We start from the raw sequence: 16546 nt of genomic DNA, 5'->3' as shown, positions 1-16546 counted from the left end.
CCTTATTTCTACAAAGTGCTTCTGTCAGTCAGTAACAGCTGTCAGATTTGAGTACTTTTATGTGTGTCATACAATTGGATACACTATCCACCTTGCTAAATCAGTACGTGTGACAGGTGTACATCGTCTTTATTTTGATCCTCATTACACTTTTGTATTTCTTGTCTTGCTTCTTACTATGCTTCACTTGTATCTAGCTGCTGTAACATGTAAATTTCCCATGTGAGGGATCAATAAAGTGAATCCTATCTTATTCTTACGGTTTTAGTTTGCTTGCATCAGCTTGTTTTCAGTCACAGCGAGCAGCGAGAAGCTTTGAAAAACCATCTAATTGGCTAACGCTCGGAAATAGAACACAAATAACTAGCTAGTGAACACAGAATATACAGTATATAATAAAAAAATAGCATACATGTTGTTCAGATTTGAAAAGTGCCTTAAATCTGCATTCTTTCTAACAACCAGCAGGGGGAGACTCATCTGGTCATAAAAGTAAGTCGACATGACCCTACTTGTCACTTGATTTGTTTCCTCAGCAAGCATTTCTTAAATGCGTTTCTGGTATCAATGGATTTAGGGCGTGGCTATCTTGTGATTGACAAGTTACTACTGTACCACAGAGTGTTGTGTTCTTGGCATCTCGGTCATATCCAGCCCTCACTTGTCACATCTGGTTTGAAAAGACAAAGGTTGTCCACAAACCAATGCGTGATGTCACAGTGGTTACATCAATCTTTTCTATTAAGTGTATGCTGATGAATGGAATGAAACAGGTGAAAGAACAGTGAGAAAAGTTGGCCTAGATATGACAGGAGCGTATTTCCCCCCTCCAAAACAAAGTGTGGCATGGTATTATGTGTTGACTTTGATAGTCGGAACTCTGGGAATGAATCCAGTCAATGAAAGGTCATCCAGGTATCTGCGTAGTAATACAGCATGTGTCTGTGTCTGTGAATTTTTTGTGTCAGAGAGGTAAAACAAAAAGCTCAGAGGGTCACATGATCCAGCCCACAGAATTAACTAACAAAAGCAAAAGGTCTATTACCCTGTTTTAACCATCCACTCAAACACGAGAGCAGCAGCAGAGCGATTAAGTGCTGACTGAAACCCAGAGCTTCAGCCTGGAGTCCGGCCAGTTTAATCATCACGTACAAACAGGACAAGATCACAAACAAGTTGAATGTTTGCACGGGTACAGTATAATCCCACAGCATGTACACACCAGAGACCCAGACGAACATACAACTACATGAATATGTGTATGAATGTGCCAAACAAACACACACATTTAATTACACTGAGGCTGTAAAATGTTTTCCCGTATTATTCACCCCATCTTAATGCATTATTAAAGATCTATTTAATATCTCTCTCTTTCCCTGTAATTTATTCCCTTGGCTTTATTCAAATTCCTACTCTTCTTTTTGGTAAGTAGGGCACTCTCAGTAGAAATGGTGTGAGTAATAAACTTGATATGAGAGGCTGGCGGTAAAAAATGCTCAAATCTGTGCTTTGCTACTCCTGTTCTGCACAGGAGCAGCATTTCTGGTCAATTTGTAATTCAGAATTTACTCCAAACTTTAATATTAAATGAACCTGCTGGCCTCCATGACCTGGTTGGGACTTGTGGTATAAGTGGTGTTGAGAGTGGTCAGCTAAAGTCATCTTTTGTCTGCACATGAGGGTGTATTTGTACATTGTAAGGACTCGGGATTTCTGTCACCACAAAAGTCTCCCCAGCAGTAGAACTACTGGCAGTCTACAGCTCTGATTCACAGCCTTCCCATGTATTTAACTCTCTAATGTGTAACAATGAGGGCACAGAAACGGGTTCATTGCTCATGACTTTGACTTTGAATCACATCTGACAAGCTTGAGACGTTCAGTTTAACCCCGAAGCCAGCTGGCTGCTCTGTCTAAGAATCTTTCATGCACATCTTTGCAAATCGCCGCTCCAGATGCAATAATGTTTTTATTCTACAAGCTCACTTTGCAAAGAATTCCTCATGCATTAACTCACATTCCTTCCAGCCAAAACAAAGTGATGCTATTGCATTAATCACATATGAATAGAGGCTCTAATTTGTCAGATTTTGTTGTTATTTGTCATTGTGATGAGCTAAAATGCATGGATGGATCCACCCTGGATGCTTTTGGGATGATATTACCCATATACTGCGTGCAAATATGAACTAATATTTTGTTGTTGATATAATTGAATATTTGTGTGAGTTTGTCTTATACTGCCCCCTGCTGTTCGAGGCTGCTGACTGGAACATGTCACCTGGTAAAACGACATGTATTGAGAAATGCTGCTTGGTGAGACATCAGAATGTTTAAACTGGAATATGTGTAAAAGAATTGAGCTCAGCCTCCACTGTGAAAGTGATGGATGGCAGCGGGGAATTGTTCCTATAATTGATGAGGGTCTGAAAAGACAAAGCTATTCCATTTAGAAGAGAACCCTCACGTGGCTGTCATCTCTGGTCCCTGAGGTAAAAGTCATTTACACTGGTGCTAAAATACTCATAACAATCCGTCACTAAATGAGGAAACAACACAGCTGCAGCGGGAGTAGAAGGGGAGAGAAATCACAGGCAGACTATATTTGGAACACCTTGTTAAAATGCAGTGTGGATGTAAAAACGAGAACACCCATGGTCATAGTATGAATATGTAATGTTCTCTTGGGTCTTTCAGGGACGCAGAACATTCTCCTGTTTTCTCATTAGCAAATTTGCCGGTGGCTGGTTGGAGTCAGCAAAAATTAGAGCAGCAGCAATAAAACCTGTACTCAGAGTTACAAATTGCAATCAATAAAGACAATCAATACATGTAATTAATCTAAACCAAAGTAAGTGATTACCAGTTACAGCAACTACCGTTGAAGAGAACGCTTTGAGAAAGTGAGTTTTAAGGAAAAGGGAGCACTGAGATGACCTATTTTAGATCCACAGGCAGTGAGTTTCACAACTGAGTCTTGTGACCTTTAATGACAAATTGAGATTTTGGAAGTCAGAGGATCTCATGCAGTGAACAGGCTCATAGGGAGTTAGCGGGGCTCTAATATAGCCAGATATTTGACTATGTAAGGCTTTACCAAAACTCAGGTAAGATTGAAGGGCAGCCAGGATTAGTGCGATGTGGCTGCTCCTCGTTGAACATGTTAAAAGCCTGGCATGGTCTGTGGCCTTTAACTGTTTCGCTTGTGCATGCCAGAATAAAGAGCATGGCAATAATCCAGTCTGGAAGGGATAAAAGCATGGATGTTCATTTTAAGTTCTGCAGATTAAAGAAAGAACCTATTATTGGCTAAATTGCCCTACTTGGACAACTTTAGCAACCTTACTGTCTAAGGATAAGGCCTCGTTTTAAGAAAAGATGGATGTAGTTTCCTGCTTTGAGATTTGATGGCAGCACAGATTCGAAGTGCTTTAAATCAGCATGAAATGTGATTTCACTGTGACCCGCACATGTCAGGTTTTTGAGTTGGAGCCTTTTTGATTTGGAGAAGAGCAGAGATAGAAAGAGAAACACAGGAGTTTTCTGCAAGCCTCCCACAAACTCATCGATCTGAGAACTTTCTGTCTCATGGATGGTGAACCACAGCTGGGATGGAGCTGAAGTCTTTCAGCTGAAGTATGGCAGGTCTAACTGTACTCTGACACACAGTTCTATAGACTGGATTTACACCTGCTTACAGATCAGCCAGCTAGTTTGGACCTGAGAACAGTAAAAATTAAAAGAACTTGATGTTTTTATGCTGAATGTATCATCTGGGTCTCATTGGGTTGTTAACTTTTCAAACCACAATACAAGCAATTATTTTGGCTAAAGGGTTTGTGGCATGTCTGTCATTATTGTTGTCTAGCTTCCTGCCTTGTACTCTTCTTAAGTGTTTACTGTAGTGAAATATAATCTCACTTTTGAACACTTATTTCTGTCCTCTGTGGTCACTAAAAGCAGAGTCGTGTGCTGCATGGAGCTGTAGGCAAAGGACACTATTGCTTCACTGATGTTTAAGAATATAGCCTTATGTCTCATTTACTACCAGGGTTTGGTATCCATACTTAGTTAGTTACAAACAAAACTAAAATGCAAGAAAAGCATCCAGACATATGTGCCTTGTGTTAGTCTAATGTGGTAGGGATGGGTTGTTTTTTGAGCCAAAATCTGTCTGCGAAAGCATTTTGTTGTTCATTAAAGGTTCCAGATATAAAAGCTGTAAAGATATTTACTTGTGAGCCCATGAACAAGAAGTTAGCCTACCTGCTTAAGCCAAAAATAATTTGATCCAGGTGCTATGCTGATTTTAGAACAGCCCTAAAACCAGAAGTTGTGCAGTCATGTGAAATGAACAATCTTTGCAGTACTCTGAGTTGAGAATGACTCACTGTGGGGGCATGTGAGACTTAATATGGGATCTTTAAAATAATCCCTCACAGGTAGAACATCCTTTTTAAAAATTTAAAGCAGCAGCTCAGATGTGAGCTCGAAATAACTGTAAACAGACGGTTCCTGAGACGGCTTCTTTAAAGGACCAGTGTGCAGGATTTTGATGGTGAAGTTTCCGATTGCAGCCAAGTGAAAACTAGCATCCATGTGTGTAGGAGAATCTACACACATGGATGCTAGTTCAATGTAATTATGCAAAAGGTCCTCTCCAGTGGCAACAGTAACATGTTTGAAACTGGAGGGAAAATGTCAGTACATGGAAAACAGTTAGCAATGCTTAAAATACTCTGAACAATAATCTGGAATACTGCTTCATAAAATAAAAGCTTTGTGATGAAAAGTTTGGAATCTTTATTTGTCATTCAACACACTGAAAGACAATTTCCATTTCATTACAAACCACTCAGGGATGGATAATAAGACACTTTGAATTGAGTGTGGAAAGAGTACAAACTCTAAGTCTGCCTAAGCCTGTTCAGATGTAGTCTTGTGTGAAGTTAAATATCATCTTTTCTTTCATCACAGCTGTGTTACTGGCATCCTGGCATTCTCTCACATCTTTGGATTTTTAATCTGGCTTGTTGTTGCTCCTGACAGCCAAATCTAAAATTAATTAAATACTAAGCTGTTTACAAATTAAGATGATGCATGACAGCTGTATCATCAGGAAACTTAATATGCAAACTCTTCCTCCACAGTAATTTCACACAAACTTCTAGAAATCTGATTGGTGTACGTTGGGTAGCTGCACCTGAAAAGCTCTTCTCCTCTGCCTTTGCATCACTAATTGTAGTCAGATCAGATTATCAAGCCAAATGTCTACATTGTCAGTAAATATTTTTGCAATGTAGCTTCTGTTGGAAGTATGTCCAGATGTTTTACACACACATATATATATGCAGATATAATACCAGACTGACTGGTATAAATATCTGTCCTTGTTAGGAGTCAAAGTCCCCCTGGAGAAAATAAACAGATTGAAATAAAAGAAAGATTCCTGCTTTGAAAAAATGTGATCTGAGTTTTGCTTCTTGGCCTCAGGCCATGGTGAGGAAACACATTCTGTAGATATTTGCATAATGGACATCTGTCTAGTTAGCAATTCATGTCAGCAACTTTCTGGTCCAGAGTTGTGAGCGCAGCTTGTTTGAAGAGCAAACAGGAGCATCGGGTTTATCAGCAAAACTCAAAAATGCACATTTTAATATGTAGCTGCTAATATATACAGAAATAGTTTGTGCAAGAGCTTAACTCCAGAATGCTTAACTCCTGCTGTGGATTCACTTAAATTGTACATGTGTGCGCAGGCTTCAGACCACTGTGTCTCTGTGTGAAGATCCTCTCACACATTCAGGACAGAGACATGAAGTCACTTCAGCTAGTTGCTTATTACCACTGCGTGATCACATAGAGCTGGTGATGACTCCACGTCACAGTGTCTGACAGACTGATTGAGACGATAGATGAAGGAACAGAGGGCCTGGCTGCTTGACCTGGCTGCTCCTGTCAGGAGGTTGAGAGGAAAGAACATTATTCATTACAGAACAGCAAAGTTCCTGACTGATTTGGTGTGTGTGTGTGTGTGTGTGTGTGTGTGTGTGTGTGTGTGTGTGTGTGTGTGTGTGTGTGTGTGTGTGTGTGTGTGTGTGTGTGTGTGTGTGCATGTATGAGTGTATTTGTATTGCTCATGCTGTGGGGACATAAAGCTGTTTAAACAGTCACATTATGCTGATCAAACATAGACAGTTTAAAATTAAGTCCAGGTAAAGGTGCAAATATGTAGTAGTTACAGTCATGGTTAAGGTTATAACCATAACCTTGGACATCCTGGACATCAACCTAAGTTAATGTAATGCCAGTGAATTGATGAAAATACGTGTGAAAATATGTGTTTGTGTGTGAGGACCTTCATAGATAATGTGATGCAGGAGTGGTGAATTTTTTTTGTTGAAGAGCTCCATCTACAGGTGATTAGGCAAAAATGTACATTGTCTTTTATTTGTCTCATTAGATTTCCCTAGATTTTTCTGTTTGTCTATTTTTTTTAGACATGTTGTTTCTTGCTTTTGTCATCAGGTTGTTCATAATAGTTTGTAAAAAGATAATCCCTTAAATGCAGACATTTTTACACTAAAACAAAGGAAAGATTTGGATCTCACATTATGTATAGGTTATTATGCTCTGATTTTACTGGTCCGACCCACTTGAGATCAAATTGGGCTGAATGTGGCCCCTGAACTAAAATGAGTTTGACACCTCTGATAAAACAACAACAACAGCAAAACACTAAAAGGTGCTTAACTCTGGATTGTACTTAAGCTACAGAATATGAATAAATGTAGCTACTGCATACTACTGGCTCTCATAAAAACATGATTCCCCTTGTGGAAAAGTGCTGTATCTATTGAACTTGAAACACACTGAAACACTCTCTTGAGTCATTGTTAATAATAATTTAATATTGTGAACAATGTGGTGAATAACAGGGTTCGTTCAGATTCTTAATCCTCCTGTCGGCCTTCGGGTCAAATTGACCTGTTTTAAATTTTTAAAAATGTGGTAAAAAAAAAAAAAATTCACAGTGAAAATTTCCACATTTTCAAATTTTTTAGGAAATTTTTGAACATTTTTGGTGGAAAAAAGCAAATTAAAAAAATGTTTAAGAACATTCAGAAAAAAATCAACCAGAATCCAGTGAATTTCGCTGTCAAATTTGGGGATTTTTTCTTTTAAAAAATGAAGCTTTTGAGGGGAACTTTTCAGGAATTTTCTTCCTGAAGATTTTGCAAATTTTTATAAATTTGGGGAAATTTTTTCTGAATTTTTGGACTTTTTTCAGACAAGGCAACGGCATTTTTTGGTAAGGAAAACACTAGGGTTAAAGGAGAAGCACAAATGTAACAGCTTTTATAGGGGCAAAAACTCAGGAATTCCTTTTCAATGGTCAGGATGCATAGTTTTGTACTCTTTGATGAGTTTTTCTTGCCATATAAGAAATCCTGAGAGATTCCTGAATCCTGAACCTTTCAAAAACATTCAAACCTTGAGAGATTTGAGGATATCTCCTGAGGTGGACATCAAGTTTCCCTCTGACCCCTTTTCTTTGAACTTTATGCGACCTACATGCAAACATGTTGAGCTATTTGAAAATAAAAACTTAGATGAATTTGTTATCCTAGTGGTAAAAATGCAGAAACATAGAACAACCAAATAGATCATCTAAATAAAATCTATTTTCTTACACTCCTTATGAGACACATTATTCAAATTTTAGCAACAGGAGTTTGCAGCTTCACTACATGACTGTAAACATTCTGCAAAATGAAAAACAGAAAAAATCGACCACATCTGACTGTCTGCATTCTTCTTTTCTTGTCCCTCTTCTCATTTCTCAGTAGCTTGCAGGAGGAGGAGCCCCCGGAGCCCCAGCAAGAGACGATGCAGCTGGTGGCAGCTGGAATAATTCAGAGGGCCTGGAGAAGATATGTGGTGTGCTGCTGCTGTGGGAAAACAGAACCTTATTTATGCATAAATTAAAGTACACAGACGTAAAGTAAAACTCTGTTTCCTACCTAAATTGCAGTGCAGACAGGTCTTCACAAATTTAAAAGGGCTGATCAGCGAATGCAACCAGCAGGATCCACAGACAGCCCTCAGAGCTGTCAATCCTTGAGAGGTAACAGAATGCTGACCTCCAGAAATGAGAAACAACTCATGAAACAGACATGAAATCTGACTTTGCTGTGGCAGGCAGAGTTGTTGGATGCTGCCGCTGGGGTGTTTATCAGATTTCGACTTGGCGGGGTAAGAGCAAATGAAGGAAATAGTGGCAACAACTTATATTATGAAAATATATAACAAAACAGACACACCTGCTAACATAAAGCTCATGCCTTTTTGTTCAGATCACCTTTCCACCTCGCATCTATTACAAGATCTTCACCTATCGGCCCACCACGGATTTATGTCCAAGGGACTACAGTAAGCTGAGAAATAAGAAGCTCGTGGCCCTGCAGACCAGCAGCAGTGGGTCTGTTACACAGGAGGACCGATCAGGGTGGTACCAACGTGTAGAGAACAACACCTGGAGGCTGTTCTCTAGCAAGGTAAAGAGCAAAGATACCAAATAAACAGCCACAAAGTCAATTCATCTGTTAGCTACTAAAAGAAGATATGATTAAAATCTGTGTTCTTGTGCTTCTTCTTCTCTCTGACAGACGGTTGGCGTAGATAAGAACACAAAGATTGGAGCCCACAAAACAATGGACTTTCATTATTCTAAGTTACAGCGGAAGAAGGATAAGTGGAAGAAAAGAAGGAAAATTGAATGGCTGAAGAAACTGTGAGTGTTAGTAGGTCTGGGTGGTCTGAGATCACAGTCAGCATTTCATCAGATTACTGTGTTTAAAGGGAGCCTCTGTAATGGTTGCTAAACAACCTCATGCATGGCTTCAAATGGTAATTACAAGATAAACGTAAATGCGAGCTATCACTTTATCATTTCTCATCCTCACACAGTCAGAAATGGAATCTCTCACAGTTTTATTGTTAACAAAATAACTTTAACTCACTGACATGTGCAGCAGATGGATTTTCTTTTTTCAAATTTAGGTAAATGCCCTAAATACATAGTGTAACAGTGGAAGTCAGTAGTATTGGTTCCAGCAGCAGCATCTGTCTAAAAGCTGCTAATAAAAGCTAACACTACAAACTACTGGTTGTGCTGGACAAAGCAGGGCTAGAGCAGCAAAGCCCTGTGTATAGACTGAACTGAACTGAACAGGAGTATAAACAAGGTTCTCCACACATCTTCCAGCAAAGCACAGTCAAAAAGCCTCAGCCTGAGGACAGCATGTTTCCAAATTACAAAAAGAGGTGCTGGGACACAGAACTTAATTCACAGTCCCAGCCTCCTTTTTTTTTTTTTTTACTTTGAACAATAGCCCATTTTATTGCTAAGATGTCAGTTTTTCTCTGACAGGAGGAGCTAGAATAACTGCTTTGTGTTTGTATGCCTCCATCAACCAGTCAAATTGCAGGTTCCTTCTGTCTGTTCTTCTGTTCCCGAGCTGTGGTGTTGAATAACGGCCAGATAATATGTTTTCAAGAACATTAAGATGTTGCATTGAATTAACCTTTAGGATATAAAGTGTGATATTTTTGTTTTATTACAGATTTGTGTGAAATTTTGTCATAATTAGTGGAAAAGCTTAGATTTACAGCCCAAAGTGGCCAGATGGATAGACAAAGACATAATGCTTTCAAAGAATACTTAGTTTTGTGTTAACTGATGTCAGATTGAAATGAAACGTTCAGCAGCAACACGAGGAACAGAGTCTTTTTCTCGCTGGACTTTGTTCATATACTGTAGCTTGGAAAATCCAAACTGAATCTCCATGTAATCTCCTATCTCCATGTTAGGAGATACAGGAGAGTCAGTTTGGCATTGGGCGAATTGAATCACGTTTCCCTCCCGGGAAAGTTTGGTACGACCAATCATAGCACGGGAGGCGGGAGTTAATGCTGCGTCATCTTCAGCGCCTGGATTACCCATAAAACACCTGCGCACCTCCCGTAACCAAACACAGACATTAACAAAGTTATTCCTAACGCTGCTAATTGTTCGGAAGGAGTCTTTTGTTGCGTAGCCTTTTCAAAAATAAGAGTTGTACTTGAGAGTACCCCATGTATTCGCAGATTTTTGTGACAAAAACGGCAGTAATCATTCACCTTTGCACTACATGGACTTCAAGGTCGATTTGTTTGTGCGTCACATCCGTGTTACACTGATTGGTTCTTTCTCGTTCAAGCGGCATTCGTTAGCCCCTCCTTTTTGAAATTGTCTTGTATCATCACAATGCCAGACTGCCTTTGTTTGTATTTATATTAATACATAAATAAAGTCAGTCTGGATTTTCCAGGCAACATATACTGCAGCCTCAGTGTGCAAAATGTCACATGAATATACATGAAAATAGTCACTTGTGTTTTATTGACTATTTACATGATTTCATGGAGAAATAGTTTCACTTTTCACGTCTTCATGTTTATGCTAGGGCTGCACAGTGGGTCAGTGGTTAGCACTGTCGCTTTGGTTCACGTCCTGGTCTGGGCCCTTCTCCATGGAGTTTGAATGTTCTCCCTGTGCATGTGTGGGTTTTCTCTGGGGACTCCGGCTTCCTCCCACAGTCCAAAAACATGCTGAGGTTGATTGGTGACTCTAACTTGTCTGTAGGTGTGAATATGAGTGGGACTGTTTGTCTCTGGGGACCCTGCCTTCACTTTAAGTCAGCTGGGATGGACTCCAGCCCTCCCGCCACCCTAATGAGGATTAAGTGTTGTATAGCTAATGGAGGGATGTTTATGCTAGTGTTAGAAAAGATCAATACCACCTTCATGTCACAAAACACCATCTTCAGCCGCTTGTTGTAGATGAGCAAACTGAGTGGAGACTACCTCGGCTCTGTGTGAACCGCTCCTGTTACTAACTGACACATAACGGTTTGTTTGCTGATTGATGTGCAGTCCTGTGAGGAGACACTTTTTCCCAATCATTGGCCTGTCTTTCTTTTATACAGGTATCAGCAGGGTCGACTGGAGGAACAGAATTCAGTTCAGGAAGTGATGAACGACATGGACGAAATAGATGATGATGAAATCCTGGACAGGGAGGTGGAGGAGCTCCTGGCCTGGACCGACACTCTGAGCTTTGACAACTAAGATCCTCTACTCAGTGTCAGCTAGTGCAGAAAGTGTTTTTATTCATTTTCTGCCAAACAGACTCTTTTTAAACCGGGGCAAAGCTTGGGTTTTCTGCTGACCTGCTCTAGGAGGCACTGTTTTTACTTGCATTATTTTATGATGCATCCTGGTGGTTTGCTCTTTTTTCCTCTGCAGTTATTTTGATGACTGGTATCAGCTGGGCTGCAGTCGCTGCTCTGAGCTGAGCCTAGGTAAAAATATTCCTCTTTTACTGAAGTCTCTTGTTCTCTTAGGACAGCATAGTGTACAGTATCTCACACTACTATCTGCTGAATCCTTTTTTTCTTCTTCTTACAGATGTTTCTTCATATCCACTCCAGGTAGATCCACTTATGTTACCTGATGAAAAAACTAGAACAGAATAAAGTCAAAGTGGAAGAAGGCACACAAACCAGTGTAATCGTAAATTTTAATTCCAAAGAACTGTAAGCTTTTTGTCCATGCAATCTCGTTTCAGTGACACTTCAAAATCCTAAAATAAAGTCACTTTGACTGTCTTGTGATGTTTGCTATTCAGGTAGATAAGGAAGTCTCATTCTGTGTTATTCGTCAGTAGAATGAGTGTTTGTGTGAGATGAATCTCTTGAAACCAACAGCATTGGATCTAATCTCTGACGTATGATTAAGTTTTTTAAAGCTGTTCTACTCTTTAACATGTTTCACTCTGGTACAATATTTTACAGTCAGTTTTTGAGTGACATGAACGTCAAGCATCAAACTGATTGTAACCTCAGACAGCTGTCTCTTCCCACAGAATAGGTTTCTAGTGAAATTTGAATCTTTTTCCATAGCTGTTATACAAATGTATGGTAATTCAGGTTTTTACATGAGCTGATGAAAGGAGGAGAGCCGGAGAGATATAAAAGAGCAAGTTTGTGGGGTCCTTGAGGATCATTTTTTGGTGGACTTTATTGAAGAACAGGAAGAGGGATCTCAGCCCAAGACTCGACAAATCAAGCTGCAAGTGACTTCTTTTCCAGCCTTACAAGTCAGTTGATTGAAATTTGAGTTTGCTATACCTTGAACAATCTAATTTGTTCCCTCTAAATGTGTAGTCTTCTGTTCTGTTAATGAATTGTGTTCATTAAGGCTCGTACAGAAGAATACGATGCTTGGCTTTTGGACTCATCTCCCGTTCTGTCCTTTTCTTCTCTCTTTCCTTTTGTTTTTGTCTTTTGCTAGGCTGCAGTGTTGAAAATGCCTGCTTCTACTTGGGCCTGTGTGCAGAGAGGACTGCCATAAACAAGGCCGTGTCTGAGGGATACCAGAAATTTAAGGCGATTGCCATTTCAAGGTACTTGCTTTACTGTTTTTGTCAAAGGGGGCATGTATGACAAATTTGTATTGTCAGATCAGACTGAAGATGTAATTCTGTGCAGTGACCTGGAAGACCGGGTCATCCCTCCCTGTGGGGCCTGCCGACAGGTCATAAGAGAGGTAATAGCATGTTCAAGGCAGTTCTGGTCACTATAAAAGAGGAAATATAGTTCAGATGACTGGGAAATGCTCATATAACAGCACATGAGAGTTGAATTTGTCTGAATATTGACACAACTGTGCCCTTCCTGTATAAATGTATTCTAGAAAAGTCTTTATTTGTGTAAAAGAACACGCTAATTTTCTGCAGTATGAATAAACATTATATCATTACTTCTCCTGCATGTGAGAACATTCACTTGATTTGAATATTGCCCTGATCTTTGATACTCATCTCTATTTGAACAGTTTGGCGACATGCCCGTCTTCATGACCAAAGTCGATGGATCCTACACCATGATGAAATTAGAGGAGCTGCTTCCATTATCATGGGGCGCTGAATACCTGAAGAAACAGCCTCTCTAAAGGGCAAATACATGGCACGGACGAGTGCTTTTAATAGTCCACTTAAAGCATCGACACTAGTCCAGTTTGTTTTCTCTCATCAAATTGTTATAAAGCAAGAGGCAGCAGATTGTTTAGTCATTGAAGACTTGTTTGCATAATGACCATTTTGTGATATTGGATGTGTTGACATCAACATTTAGTACATAAAATTCTTATGTATCAAGTGGTAAGCAAACAGAAGTGTGTGTGGACATTCAAAAAAACAATAATAAACGGTGGCAGATGGGATACAATTTGAGTGTGTTTTCATAATGTTGCCATGTATTTTGAATAAAGATCCCCCCTGCAAGGTTGTATTTTTCTGACAGAGGTGTTATTACTGTCAAATACATCAAATATTGTGGTTGTTGACGTTGAGAAAAGAGGGGGCACCCGGATTTGAACCGGGGACCTCTTGATCTGCAGTCAAATGCTCTACCACTGAGCTATACCCCCTGTTGCAAAAGATTGTACACGCACTGTTTTTAAAGAAACAGGTCATCGTGTGTTGCATTGAGATTGTTGCTGTGGTTCCAAATTGTTACAGACTTTCAATGTACGTCAAAAAATATTGCCACCAAAACAATTAACCACAGGGTACGTGTCAGTATTGGCCATCCGCTCTCTCTTATGTTTAGTAGAAACTGCATCGCTGCATATGCGGAAGTGTCGTCATGAACCCGCGACGCAACCGGAAATTCAATTGTACAGAACAGAAAGTAGAAGAAACGGAATCACAATGGTACGTTAGCAGTTCTATCTCATATAATATTATTCGTATCATTTTAATACAAATAACGACTATTGTCTTGTTTTCTGTAGTCATTCGTATAATTACTTAGCCCTTCTGCAGTGTCGTCTGCGATCTTATTCTTTGTGAAACTGCGTAGTTGTGAATTTGATTAGTCACTGGAGCTAATGCTAGTTAGCGCTACTGCTAGCTACGAAGCTCCCGGCAGAGAGTTAACGGGATACATTTAGTTTGAGTGCTTGTACCTTGTGTATATTCAAAAATGTTGGCAAATGTTAATAGTAAATGTTTGGTTGTTATAGAATACCAGAGGAATCCGCTCTCAGCTGAAAGACAGTGTCCCTGTGGCCGGGATGTGTCCACAGGGAGCTTATGGAGTGCAGGACTCACTGCGAAGCGGGTAAGAAACTGTCAGAGACTGAAATTCAAAAGAATCTGGTCATAATTTTGTAAGCACTGCACATATGTCACACCGAATAAACAACCACATGTAAGGTATCCCTATGTACACACACGTTACTGTGCTGCTCTGTTGTTTCCTAATAAACTGTACATGTGATAAGTAGCTATCTTACCGGTTAATTATACTGGTTTATGTATTCGTGACAAGAGCTGCAATGATTAACGGACCATTTGTCAACTAATACATTGACTGTCCACTGTTTTGAAAGTCAAGTTAACATTTTGAATAATTTGAGTAAGGAAAAAAAAGGCAAATTTCTCAGATTCCAGCTCCTTAAATTTGAATATTTGCTGCTTTCTTTCCTCCTTATTTGCATTAAAGTGATATTTTTTGGTTGTGGACAAAATAATTTGACATTTGAGGATGCTATATTAAAAAAAAAATCACTAATCGACATCCTTGAGTGGTTTTTGGTATGTTACAGATCAGACAACGAACCAATTAATTGGGGAAAATGTAGAGATTAATCAACAATGGTAATAATCGTTACTTGTAGTTGTATTCCTGATTATGTTAAATGTATATGATACTGTTTATAACCTGCTTTTGTTTTTTTCTTTTGCTAAACAGCTTTACCAGTGTAAAGAATGAGCTTCTTCCCAGCCACCCGCTAGAGCTGTCTGAAAAAAATGTAAGTCACCTTGAAGTCTCAGAATTAAATGAATGAACTTGGCTTTATCAGTCTGTTAAATTGATGAAATCCTGTCATTCAGACATATGTCACTTTTATGTTCATGTTCCCCATGGCTTCATTCAGTCATATCCGTCACAGAGAGTCACGATATTCATGCCACATTTCACAGACAACAATTAACATTGCACAGTCCACCAAGTAGTGTGTAATCTGTAATAATGCACTAATAAATGAAAAATGAAATCTAAATGAATAACACGCTTGTTAAACTGCTCAGTAACTAGTAGCCTAGCTACTAACTTCTATTATCATCAGTAAAATAAAAACACATTGATAGCAGTGATGAAGCTCTGTGGATAATTCATATTATTATATTATAAATATCTAATGAAGTCTGCTGTGATGCATCATGTATGAGGACACAGCTCTCTCTGGAGACGCTTGTGTGGATCGATCAGACTAACGTAAAGAAGTTTCTGAAAGTTAGAGCTCTACTTGGGCCTTAAATGTTTGTCTTCATCAAATTTTTCAGTGGAATATGGTGAGAAAAATTTCTATTGTGCCACATATCCTCGATTATAAATGCAAAACCTAATTTTATTTTCATTTCCCTGCCACTGAGTGGACAGAAATGAGTAAATAAATGATGGTGAAGGTTGTGGTTTTTGACTGTTTTGTGGATTTCTGTGGCGTGCAGTTCCAGCTAAACCAGGACAAGATGAACTTCTCCACACTCAGAAACATCCAGGGTCTTCATGCTCCACTCAAACTGCAGATGGAGTACCGAGCAGCCAGACAGGTGACTGTAGTCCACATCCTTGACATTCTTCTCCTTTCACTCCTTACTCTTTTCAGTCATTTTAAGATTTACCTTTCATCCTTAACTTGATGTCTGCCGGTTTTTCCTTCAGATCCAGCGTCTGCCGTTCTTACAGAGCTCACACTTGGCTCTCGACACACTGCGGGGCAGCGATGAGGCCATCGGTTTCGAGGACATCCTCAGCGGTGGGAACCTCATCCTTTTTCTTTTTTTACTTTTTACACATTCACTGTCACTTGTAGTACCGTGAAGCCTAACTCTGCATTTGTGTCCTGTTGCTTTACAGATCCAGCCCAGAGTGAAACGATGGGCGAGCCACACATGATGGTGGAGTACAAACTGGGGTTGTTGTGAAAGAAGAACACAAGATCCACACATAGATTAGCTTATTATGTCTGCATACATTTATCAACAGAAACTCAGCTGCTGCACAGTTGAAGTGACGAGTTCTGGGCAGGGAATGGGCTCGATGGGTGTGTGTGGTGAGGCTGTAAATTACATGTGGGGCGTTAAAACAGCCACATTCATGGCTGTTTTTGTATGATTCCAATCCGGTTATTTCTAATAAACTTCATAACCTTCCTCATGTTGTGGCTTCATTTCATCACTTATTTACATGTTTCGGTTGAAGTTGTGCTCATGTCGTCACTGTGAAGATTGTGTGGTCACTAAAACAGCAAAGTATCGACGTGTTGATCAGACTGATGGACCACCACATGAACTGTAGGCCTTTTGAAGACTCCAAGACGATGCTGCCCTCCTGAGGTTTAACAGAAAGACTTTTTTTTTCTTTAGACA

At 39.6% G+C, this 16546-nt stretch overlaps 2 protein-coding genes and 1 non-coding gene across 3 annotated transcripts in view; 2 read left to right on the top strand and 1 right to left on the bottom strand.

The window, feature by feature from the left end:
* c20h11orf65 (chromosome 20 C11orf65 homolog) overlaps positions 1–11175 on the top strand; it is a 40522-nt gene extending 29347 nt beyond the window's left edge. The window contains exons 2-5 of the mRNA XM_051940449.1: positions 7851–7944; positions 8361–8561; positions 8673–8797; positions 11034–11175. Coding sequence (XP_051796409.1) covers positions 7851–7944; positions 8361–8561; positions 8673–8797; positions 11034–11175 — 562 coding nt within the window. The remainder of the gene's footprint in view (positions 1–7850; positions 7945–8360; positions 8562–8672; positions 8798–11033) is intronic.
* Positions 11176–13464: 2289 nt separating this feature from the next.
* On the bottom strand, positions 13465–13536 carry trnac-gca (transfer RNA cysteine (anticodon GCA)). Its single transcript has one exon. It is a non-coding gene; the product is annotated as a tRNA-Cys (tRNA).
* Positions 13537–13723: 187 nt separating this feature from the next.
* pomp (proteasome maturation protein) lies at positions 13724–16330 on the top strand. The gene is made up of 6 exons (XM_022220480.2): positions 13724–13822; positions 14134–14231; positions 14865–14925; positions 15626–15727; positions 15840–15933; positions 16035–16330. The coding sequence occupies exons 1-6, from the start codon at positions 13739–13741 to the stop codon at positions 16100–16102; spliced, it is 507 nt and encodes a 168-aa protein (XP_022076172.1). The 5' UTR covers positions 13724–13738; the 3' UTR covers positions 16103–16330.
* Positions 16331–16546: the final 216 nt, after the last annotated feature.

Source organism: Acanthochromis polyacanthus, chromosome 20 (assembly GCF_021347895.1).
Source record: "Acanthochromis polyacanthus isolate Apoly-LR-REF ecotype Palm Island chromosome 20, KAUST_Apoly_ChrSc, whole genome shotgun sequence".
NCBI lineage: Eukaryota > Metazoa > Chordata > Actinopteri > Pomacentridae > Acanthochromis > Acanthochromis polyacanthus.
This window is presented reverse-complemented; position numbering and strand designations above follow the sequence as displayed.

Excerpts from the sequence above, each read along its gene's own strand:
- pomp (XM_022220480.2), top strand. The coding sequence starts at position 13,739 with ATGCGGAAGTGTCGTCATGAACCCGCGACGCAACCGGAAATTCAATTG. Across the intron at positions 14,926-15,625 it reads TAGAGCTGTCTGAAAAAAAT|TTCCAGCTAAACCAGGACAA; the intron begins GTAAGTCACCTT and ends TGTGGCGTGCAG. Across the intron at positions 15,934-16,034 it reads TTTCGAGGACATCCTCAGCG|ATCCAGCCCAGAGTGAAACG; the intron begins GTGGGAACCTCA and ends GTTGCTTTACAG.